At 46.5% G+C, this 11,134-nt stretch overlaps 3 protein-coding genes across 3 annotated transcripts; 2 read left to right on the forward strand and 1 right to left on the reverse strand.

Moving 5' to 3' along the window:
- Positions 1–423: 423 nt before the first annotated feature.
- Positions 424–1,834, reverse strand: E1B28_011831 (uncharacterized protein). Its single transcript, XM_043156886.1, has 5 exons — positions 1,485–1,834; positions 1,237–1,425; positions 1,026–1,186; positions 731–954; positions 424–677 (listed from the first exon to the last, which is right to left on the reverse strand). Exons 1-5 carry the CDS (start codon positions 1,531–1,533, stop codon positions 611–613), a joined length of 690 nt encoding a protein of 229 aa, XP_043006701.1. The 5' UTR covers positions 1,534–1,834; the 3' UTR covers positions 424–610.
- Positions 1,835–5,454: 3,620 nt separating this feature from the next.
- Positions 5,455–6,619, forward strand: E1B28_011832 (uncharacterized protein; the record flags this gene model as incomplete). Its single annotated transcript, XM_043156887.1, has 3 exons — positions 5,455–5,547; positions 5,609–6,019; positions 6,093–6,619. Coding segments are annotated over 3 exons (1,031 nt in total), but the record flags the coding sequence as incomplete, so codon positions are not given.
- Positions 6,620–8,029: 1,410 nt separating this feature from the next.
- Positions 8,030–9,525, forward strand: E1B28_011833 (uncharacterized protein). Its single transcript, XM_043156888.1, has 5 exons — positions 8,030–8,320; positions 8,376–8,732; positions 8,786–9,062; positions 9,118–9,355; positions 9,413–9,525. Exons 1-5 carry the CDS (start codon positions 8,194–8,196, stop codon positions 9,476–9,478), a joined length of 1,065 nt encoding a protein of 354 aa, XP_043006703.1. The 5' UTR covers positions 8,030–8,193; the 3' UTR covers positions 9,479–9,525.
- Positions 9,526–11,134: the final 1,609 nt, after the last annotated feature.

Genomic DNA, 11,134 nt, shown 5'->3' on the forward strand with positions numbered 1-11,134 from the left:
GGTCTTTCCATATCGAGGTTAGTAGTGCCCTTAGCAGAGTACAACGATGGCGTCGAGTGAGTGATAATGGACCTTCGGTCATGGAAGTGAATAAGGTTGATGAAGGTTTTGAAGTCAGTTGTGGTCGACGGCAGCTATTAGAAGGAACGAGTAAGTGAACACGGCAGTTACACAGAATGACGGGATGAAATTCGAAGTTCGAACATCTTCAAGAAACGTTTGGACCCTAAGTGGCATAGCGGAAGAGCCTGAAGCCATTCCGGTCAATCTATAAGTATCACCAAAAAGTACCACCTGCTTTAATAATGTGGGACCGATGATGTGGAACCCGTGTATTGGCGTACTTGCGTCCACAGGTGTTCTCGGAGGAGACGATGGAGGGGGACTACAAGGGGACTATTGTAGAACTTGAACCCAAGGAGGAGGTGAGCGAGCTATTCCTTGAGATTAAGGTTGGAAGGGTCGAGAAGGCCACAAGTTCAGGTTCAAGCCCCTCCAGCGCACTTGAATTTTGAGTCTATTTGGGTGTAGCACACTAGTATAAGGTATGATTACCAGTAACCGGAGGACTACAGTTCAACCGTTCACAGGTTGCTTTACAGGCATGCCTTTAATGTTGCGTTCCATTGCGGGAAGACTTGAAGTTACGCTCGACCAGACCGTAGACAGGGAAATACCTGAACGAAGTCATAAATGGGAAAATACGACGATAGGATGGAATGTAACGTACTTGTCAAAGAAGGGGCTCAATTCAGGGTAACCAGGAGTAGCCCTCCAATCTCTCATGAGATCGCAGGCAATAGCGAACATCGGCATGACCTGCACGCCAGCATCTCTCAATCGGTTGTTCGTCTCATCTGCGACACGCCTGCTGTAAGTTCCAGATGCCTCCATGTTGGCGAAAACGGTGTATCCCTCTTCTGCGAGAGATAGAGAGAGGAAAGCAGTGCAGACCTAATATTTGAGTGGAAACTCAGTATGCAAGGTTGCGGCGAGGAAAGATAGGAATGTGATCGAAGACGTACATCGGTGACGATACTAGCGACAATAACTTGACTCTTGCCGGTAGCTTTTACTGCCGCACGGAAATCTGCGTTGTCCCATGCGTTAACTTCACCTTCACGCTTGATAAAGGGTGCGTCCGGGTACATGTCTAGAATCTCTTGCAGCATTCGGCCGTTGGGTCCTGAAATAGGATGAGCCTAGAGAAAATGGGCGACAACGAGAGATACACACCGTCTTCTGTGCTAGTAGTCAGAACAGTCGGAAGGTTAAAAACCTTTCCAAGTTCCGCATGTGCGAGAACGTTATTCCTGAACTCGACGGGTTCATAGTCCTTCACCACCTCCATAAGTCCGATTTGGTGGTCAACGATGAGCAGAACCGTGTCGTTCTTGTCGAGGCGAGGGAATTTGTATCCGAGAACTGTGATCAAAGGGTGAGCAGAGATTTTAAAACTATTCGCGTTGTAAAGGAAGACATACCACCATTAAGGCCGGCAAGAGTAGCGAGCAAGGCGACAGAAACGCGCATGATTTTTGACGGGATTAGAAGAAGAGTGAGAAGTCGGATTCTGAAACTCGGCTTTCGGTTTGAGTATGGTGCACAAAGAGCACCCTCTTATAGCTAAAAACCCCTTCGCACAAGAGGTTATCCCGTTCCCGTTGGAGGCCATCCCCTAGGCTTGTTAGTCATTGTTCTTAGCGAAACCGGGACGAGAAGTTGATTTGGCTCTATTAGAGACCTTCAAGCCGGCTTGGTGCGGTATCGAGGGGTGTATCGTGAGGATAATTCGACTCGTTGAGGTAGAAGCTTCCCTCCATCGTGATCGTTTGCAAGCAAGGACGCCACGGTGAAGAACGGGTTACACATGGTGTGACGGCGCGGCACGGAACGGCATCGCGTGGTAATTAAGTTGTTCTCTCTTTGATCTCTACTGCTCCTCTTACCGAAGGACTCTCTCAGTCACTAGAGCAACTTTGAATTCCCTCGGCTCCATCATATGAACTCATACATCAGCAAGAAAGTTGTTTCAAAGAAGTTTCAAAGTGGAAATGCAGGTGAAAAGTGTTGAGGATCAGCTGAATGTTGTTGGCTGCGGTCGCTCCAGCATCGCCGTCCATCCCGAGATAGACGTATTTCATATTCCGTATTTCCTTATATAGTACTAGTTATGTACGAATACAGGGAGCCTTTCCTTCTTTTCCCCCGTCGTCTCCCTCTGTCGACGCCGCCCCTTCTACAAAAAGCGACGAAATTTCTGTACATATAATTAGAAAATCTGCGGTTTCAGCTAGAGCCCTGAACTTTAAGTAACCAGACATTAATGAAACAGCTCTTAGAGTCGGCAACACGTAGCATCAGTCACGATTTTTCCTCAGATACCATGTGCAAATTATTGTCTTTTTCTACAGTCTTTTGACTTGTTTAGAGTAGAAGCAGGATTATTGCATCAAACTCGAAATTTTCATTCCGACTATGTCGAGCGGAATCAACTGGAAGCGGAGTTCAAGCAGCGGGAGACAGGTCAGGGGAAAACTTCCACGCGTATACGGCTAATACCTTATCTTATCTTATCGTCACAATCCCACGCTTGAACTCCGCCGACACGGACGTCTCTCCCCAGAACCTTCATCTGAACCTTCGCTCGTCCAGCTGCATCAGCAAAAATCCGGAAACGCTGTAACCCCAATACCACAGGTAGCGACGGTTACAATTTAGTACTATGGTTGGGGATGGTTAGAACAGTGTTATGAGAGTCTTATAGCAATCTTACAATAGTATCAAAATCCAAAGTAACTGGATGAAACTAATAGTATGAGTTTTACAAGTTGAATTCCTGTTATACTACAGTTACCGCTAATGACAATCCGATGGAACCATGGCAAAATTTGATGCAAGAGTGTTGAAACTTGATACTATTGTGGGAGAAGGTTGTTTTGCTCCCAATTGGTAGTAAGGTACTTAATGGTTAGTGAGGGATTTTGGTCGTACCAGCGAGTTGTGGCCGTTGTATTGGCAGGCCGGCCGGCGCTGCACAGCGACGTTTTCGGTGATAACTCAGTTGACAAGGCCGACGTGGCAGTCCAAATTATTTTTCCCACGATCCTTTGCCCTCTACCACTATCGCGTCTTCCACTCAACGCGTCTCCCAAGGCTTGTCCTCCCTCTCCTGCCCTCTTTGAGTCTTGGTGACAATCAAAATGACGTACAACTTGTCTTAGCATGCATGGACTCACCCAGGATCATATATAAGGCCAAGAAACTCGAACTTGCCCCCGCCCTTCCTTTCTCCCTCCATACACCGCCGTCTCATTCCTTCTTTCCCCTTCTTACCAACACTTTCCCTCAAGCCTGATCATTATACAGCTCTTCGTAACTCATTAATCTTCAGCTCCCAAGTACTGAATGTTATTGCTTCATGGAGGAAGCCCGTAAGGTATGTCGCATGTTCTCTTTAATATTCAACGAAACTGAACAACGCCTAGTCATCAACCCTTTCTCGCAAGCTTGTACATTAACCTTGAAGCACTCAACACAGTTGACAGTTGTTGTCATCGTCAAGTATCCCACATATATGTGGCTAATCCGACTACCCTGAAGGTTCATAATACGTACCTGTGACCTACGGCGCGAACGAAGTTCATTGTCCTTTACAGCCCACCAGAAGTACCTTCACTGACCCTATCACCGTGCTCTGCAGTAAGTGCCCATCAATTAGACCATACCGACTAATGACAAACTGCGGCTATTAGGTTGACATCATCCAGAATGTAATTGAAGCTTCAAGTGTCTATGACGATGTCACCGACCCGCTGCCAGATTGTTCTTATGGTATGTAACGTTCATTAATCTTGCCTACTATTACTTAATATTTTATCAGGTCTTCAGGGAGATTGGACAGGAGGGTGCTGGGATGGTACGTATGTGTCGTATTCTAACATTCTGAGTACAGTGTTACTGATACCTTTCTAGGATGACATTGTTAGTGGTAGCGAGATACTTTTAGGGAGCGGTTCAACCAGCCGAGCATATGCTTATGTTTTTGTGTATTTAAATTGAATATAAGCTTTTTTTATTATTCTCTTTTCGAAGGTTTCAATTGTTATTGTTTTTTTTTTGAGGTCGTAGCAACCTTGAGTTGTAACTGCATGATAACGGCCGCTACACATTCCAGCTATCAATATCAGTCCCAACGGTTTGAGGCCGTTATAACCTTCACAACTGGCTGCCACCTCCACCTTTCATTATGAACGCAGATACTCATTGCAAGCCCCGCATTTGATTCTAACCTTCCAAACTCGCTACAAGTATCACAACTTGCTACCACTGGCCACAACTCGTTGAAAACTCCCTCAGGTGTTACAACAAAATATAGGGTTTGCGACAGTCTCGCAACAGTGTCGTGACTGTATTGTAAGACTGTCGCGAACCCCCGAGATTAGATAACAACGGGCAGCTTGGAGCGTGCCCGTTATACCAGATCGTGAGGGCTGTAATGGCATTACAGCGTGTCAGGAATTTTGCTGATGTGGTTCCTTTTCTCATTGTAAACCAATGATGATGGACTCGAATACTCCGATTACATTCAATCCATGTAAAATCAACATTTATCCGCTACTAACAACACTCGTCGTACGCATTTAGACTTTGTTGGGTCTCCTTGGAGTCTCCCGAACTTTATTCAAGCAATTTTAAAAGAAGCTTTAAAGGTCAGGCTTTTAAGCTCTGCATTGACATCTTCAAAAGACTCAAACTCCCTCCTAGAACCACTCCTACCCTAGTTGAATAGAGCGTGGAAGGCGTCAAACTGTATACCTTACTAGGGAAAATTTACCTTGGACCTACGCCCAAGACATGCCTTTTCAAGCACCTCTTCATGATCCAGATATAGCAAGAAATAGTTCCCACCCACCGTGGGAACGATTTGACGACCTAAAACCCACTAGACAGCAATCCTTTTTTGCAGGGTCTTTTGTTTGTTAACCAATCCGTCCTAGAATTTCCTTTCCAGAGCAATATTTTGCAAACATATGCAAAGTAACAGAAACATGATGCAGAGTGTATAAATATTCGAGCCTGGCACCCTATCATAAAGCCCTCAAGGCCTCGCCTCCAGCGTTCTCAATCGTCTCTGTCTTCTTCCCGGCTCAGAATGACTTCCAGAACCAATACTGGTCAAGGAAACAGTCACGGTGTCCTTACAAGAACGTGGGTACCATTGTGTGTCCCCTTGACCAGATGCTAACGGGAAAACCTTATCATTCTGTATGTCCCATATGATGGAATTGCGTTGTGTTCGCTGTCCCGTTCGGTTACCTATGCAGCAACTTCAGGCCCGGGGCCGGGAGTCGGTCACACACCTTCGATACTTTCGGAGGTCATGACCACCTCCAAGACCCTCGCAGTAACTCTTCTTCTGTATCCCCTTCCTATAGTGATCCCCGTCTACCAATGCACCCGTCAGAATTGCAGTCTCCTCCGAGGTACAACACCAGCCCACTGCTACAGGAGTCCCGCCAGGCTTATGATGACAACTACCAGCTGGTAAGTTCACATCGGTGTTGGTCCACTTCCTGGCTTTGTTGACGCCGGCCTTTTGTTGTAGAGTTTTCAAGAACAAGCACCACCGACAGGGACACTCACATACCCGCCGGGTCGCCAGAGTTTTACCGCGTCACTCGGTTCCTTTCGAGTAGCACCTCCCCAACTTTCAGTCGAAACGCTTCCGCTTGCCAGTGAAACCCAGGATCTCCCAGACCCGCCAATACTCGGAATCGACATCAGTGTCCCCGCAGTCGAGAGTATCTTCAGGGAAACCTATAGCATACCCAACACCATTCCTGTTCATATTAATTCCATTCCCGACCCGCCTCCACCCTCATTCACTTATGTCGCCCTCACTCAGATAGCTATTTGGTCGAGTCAGGAGAGGAGACTTACACTGGCCGATATATATTACGTTCTCGGAAACAGGTTTACGCATCTTCGTAATCCCGACACGATCACCAGGTGGAAAGTGAGTGACCATAGATGTCATCGTAAAACAGACTCTCTTACTGACTAGGTATCAATCTAAAATCACTTTATAGGGAAACATCCGCCATCTACTTTCTCTCAAAAAGTGCTTCGTGAAATCGTCCCATAAACAGGGTGGTCGGCATTACTGGACACTCGATTACCGGTATTTGAAGGGGGGCGATAAACGTGAACGAAAGAGGGGAAGAAATGCTCGCGGCAGTGATCCCGTTGAAAGTGAGGACGTAGACGAACAGGATCCGACCAGCAAAGACGATTCGTCCCCATCGTCTTCCCCATCGTCTACATACTCTCTGAACCGAACCGCATCCACTTCCACTGCACCTTCATCAGCTTCGAGCACGATGGATATCCGTTCAGACCCGAACTATTCCTTGCATACTCGTTCCCTTCTCCCTTGTCCTTCTTCCTACTCCGTGACTGGAGGAAGCCAGACTTTTAGTCCTGGTCCGGTCGAAAGCTACGATCCCTCGATTTACCAGTCTCACCCTCACCAGTCGCGTCATCCACAGAGTTACCATCCCGCGTCTGCTACACCTTCATATTCTAATGCCTTTGGACCCAGTCAATTTTTGACAGAGTACCGTCATCCAATTTCGAATCCCGACTGTTCCTTTCCTCACAGTTTTAACGCAGGTGCCAAGTCCAATACGCATCAAAGGCTAGGTTAGTAGGTCAAGGGCACATCGGAATGGATGAAAAGGGCATAGGTCACGACATATAACGCCAGAACGTTGCACTACTTCGAAAAAGTACTAGCCCTAAGGCTACTTCCTCTGAATGCACGAATTGTGCTACTAGTCACTTTCTTATTTAAATGTCTTTCTATGATACACCACTTTGTATCTATATACATTTATGCATTTCCCTAGGTCTTTCTAGTATTGGTATCAACCTCGACGATTAAGCGCTTGAAACACAACCGGCGTACGCTCTTGATATTCTTCAACTCGAATCTCATTTTCACCATCCGAGGTTCAGGAAGCTGTTGACGCAGATGTTACTTGTGCTCGTTCGAGCACACCGATCAAGACTCGAGCGCCTAGAGATTGAGAATTTGAGATCCGCCACTGAGTACTGAGCGCCTGAGTAACAAACACGAAATCTGACACTTGGAACGGGCGTGCGATGTGAACACCGTGTAACAAATGAATTAAAAATGAATATTTGAATGCCCACTGTCATTTCAGTACATATTCTTCGAGTATCATTATGGCACAATTCTCGCCGCTCGGGAGGATGTGTGAAAATTTCACTCTCTATTCCTGCCCTTGTTCATCTGCATCCCAACAGGATCACCATGTGCATGACTTTTGAGAGGCATATCTCTTGATAAGGCCCAGAAACAAAGATAAAAAACGCTCGAAGCAACCTTCTCCCGCGTCTTTCGCAGCATCTCAGCAAGTGAACCCACGCTATTCGGACTTAATGCCAAAATCGGAAACGCACTGATACGATAGCACAATGCAGACCATCCGATTGCACGTCCGCCACAGTTGTATGAATCATAGCATAGAGGTTCGGAAGGTCTTATATCCATCGTGATGCATATGGAGGAGACCGAGGTCTCCATTTCTATGTGAACAGAGGCGAGATGGAAATGTCAATGTCTGGTCGTCCGAGGAGAGATCGGACGCTTCCTGTACCACCTGCATATCCTTAGTCAGGAATAAATTTGAGGAAATAGGACATACTTTCGAAGAGTTGCCCAATAAGGTTCTGTTCAACGCTGAGCCCGGCTCGGTCGGTCACCGGCAATTGTACCGGTCCTTCGGGAGATTTTTGACCAACATTTGACGATTGAATATAATTTCGGCTGAATCTGACAAAAAACCCGCCAAGTAGATTTGTCAAAGATTTATGTTTAAACGCTCAGCGCTCAATCGTCGACACTTACGGCGATGGTCATGGCGCCTCATTACCGATCTAGACTGCATTAGTTGGGTAGACCGTCCTAGCATGTCCTCTATCACGCTAGGATATTTCCCTTGTCCTTTTGGTCAAAAAGGCTTAAAATCCGGTGCGTAAATGACGCAATTTTTTGATAGGGGTTCGAATCAACGGCATGATAATATGGACGTATAAAGAGAAGACTGACAGTCCCCGCGGGGACTATACGTCTTCCCCACCCATTATTCCCATCCATTCTCGAAAATGTTCACCAGTCATACCTACGAACTTTCGAACAACATCCAGATTTTCTTCACTGACAGTGGTCCCCCTCCACATTCCGACAATTACACGACTCTCGTCGTCTTTCACGGAAGTGCTTTCAACGGAGGTAAGTGTATATTGTCACTGGTTATCTTAAATTGACTCACTGCTCGCGTTCTAAGCCGGCTATGAGAAACTTCATAGCGTCGCGCATCCACTCAATCTACGCACGGTCATTTGGAATCGACGTGACTATCCCGGTTCGACACCATACACCGATTCTGAGCTCGAAGATCTGAGACAAGGCCGCAGAGTTTTTATGGAGAAGATCGGAGTGCAGGTTGGAGAGTTTCTTGAACAGTTCATTGAGAACGAGAACATCCCAAAGGTTTCGAGTGACCACAAGGCGGGAGGTATCGCTATCATGGGTTGTTCTATGGGGAATTCCTCAGCCATGGCATTATTTTCCGATCCGAAGTTGTCGCCTCCCGAGACTTACCTGAAGCTGAAGCCGTACATCAAGGACCTAGTTTTGTATGGTGCGTCTTTTGAACTATCCGCTTTCGGCGGTGCTGAACGGTTCATACCCCAGAACCCCCTCATTTATGTTTTGCGTACCCGCTCCCTCCTGGGGTGGACGTCTACAATCCATTGAACAATTCCGATCAGACTATTCCCGGCTCAAAGGCGCCCAACTTCAAGTTTTGGGTTAGCTCCTTCTATAATCATCGCGATATAAATTCTGCAGACCTTCGTGACATGGATACACCCACCAAAGGAAGTAGTGATGCGACAATCACCAAGTGGTCACAAGAGGAATTTCAGAGGTACGTGAATGAGACTGCGACTGTGAGGTCAGAATTACCGATGTGAGCGTCTCTAATAACGACGTGTATCAGTTACTTTCAACTGATCCCCTCAAAGGTTTGTTGAACCGATGCAAACGACGCTGAAGGAACTATCAGACCGTGTGTTTTACGATGAGGGACTGACTCGGACATATTTCCCCGATTTGAAACTCACCATGGTTGTTGGTACAAGATCGAACTGGATGTGTACCTGGGGCTCGTTGGAGACTCAACGTATTCATGACTTGCGCGTGGAGAAAGGAGCTGCAGTGCGACCGATGAAAACGTATAGGATCATTGGTGGAAATCATTATGTGGGTCTCTTCCATGTACAAATAACGGCGTACCTTGCTGAGAATTCCGCTCGTCAGGCTCACTGGGAGGACCCTAATACCTTGTTGAAGAAAGCGCTTGAGGGGATGACTCGGGATAATTGATTGCTGTGATTTGTATGGTGTATACGTGTATTTCGAATGATTAGACGGACAAGATTGAAGGTAGCTCCAGGAAAGGGCTCTCCGTTCGAAGATAAGGCTAATCAAGGTCATATTATCCAAGGAGTGAAAACGGATAGACTCGCCACTCGACATAACAAAGCGGCAATGTTGTGTGGCGGAAAAACATTCAGCGGCCACAGTGCATCCTAAGAGTCACAAAGATACCTGTTGTTGAGGGGTGGCAGAAAATCGAAGGTCATTTTCTGCAAGTTGAAACGAAAAAGGCTTATCGTAAAGGTAAGGGAGAAAACCGGCCAGAGATTATCCATTTAGACCGCCGGATATATGGCCAGAAGCTATTCCTGCTATACCAAATCTAACTTGACTCCGAGAGGTTTTGGACTAGAGGGGAAAAATATAAAGGCCCAACAGAGTGGAGGAGAGTCAAAACGTGGGGCTTTCCAAGTCACGCGTGTAATATAACCTGTCACATGACCGTGTTAATTCCCCACGTGTCGAATCATATCCTCTGTTCGGAATTCCATTATCTGTAGCGCCTTTCATGCAAATATTTGGCAAATATGGGCTGAATGAAGATTATGATTGGGCGGATCGCGGCGAGTCCTCAGATCGGCGCATGGTAGGCTGCTTGAGGGCCATCTTTCGTTCCTCACAGCGATTATAGCTACCACAAGGCTTCCCAATACATCTCTATACGACACTGCCATTTCAGAAGCTCGAGTTCCACGGTAAGCTCCGTGATACCTCTAACCGAGAAACTAACGTATTTGCCTTACAATTGTTTAATAAAGGCTTTTGGCTTCTCTTAGGTCCACGTACGTCAACTCAGTTCGACCTATCGATTGAATACTCACCCAATTTTTTCCAGTTCATTCAAAGTTTTTACTTTCATTTCTGCACACTTTTGAAAATGAACGCGCTGGATACGAACTTGACAGGTATTATGAAGTTGAATGTTAAGGTCTCTGCACGCGAGGTACGATAATCTATACATATTCTCATCCTGATTTCATTTCCCGAGGCAAGGTCAATGCTCCACGTGCTAGAACGAAGCCCCGATTCTTTTTTTTACACATTCAACACATTCTTCAATCACCGCCATTCCACGCCACATCTACCCGTCCATCCCTGGCCCACAACATCCATCCAATATCCGATCATGTATTGAGGGATTACGATGTCCGAGAATGTTCAGAATGGACGATCACACGTAACATTAGGAGAAGAAGCCTTCAACACCATATCGGGTGAGAGCGAACGATTCGGAGAGTGCTCAGGCTACTAGCGACTCAAGTAGGGAAATATTTGGTGCCGCTTTATTGTATGGAATCTTCAACCCGGTGTATATGTCTGGAAAGCATCGAATTGGTGGACTCGCCGGGATCACCCTAGTGCTCTCTATCTTGCACTCTCTTGGCGACCGCCTTCAAGTTCCTCAAGTTTGCCTCCAATCCTACCAACCTCAGTTCTTCTCCTTTCAGGCCAACTTCCTAGCGATTCCTTCCCAATCGAAGGCATCAAACAGAAACATTAGGTGTGATCAAGAAGGGTGAGGCTGTAGATCGCGAGGGACGCTAGGAGAAGTCGAAAAGTGAAAGTGACAGCAATAATGCCGGTAAGTTGAAGTTGTTCTTG

This window comes from Marasmius oreades, chromosome 7, assembly GCF_018924745.1.
Source record: "Marasmius oreades isolate 03SP1 chromosome 7, whole genome shotgun sequence".
NCBI classification, from domain to species: Eukaryota; Fungi; Basidiomycota; class Agaricomycetes; order Agaricales; family Marasmiaceae; genus Marasmius; species Marasmius oreades.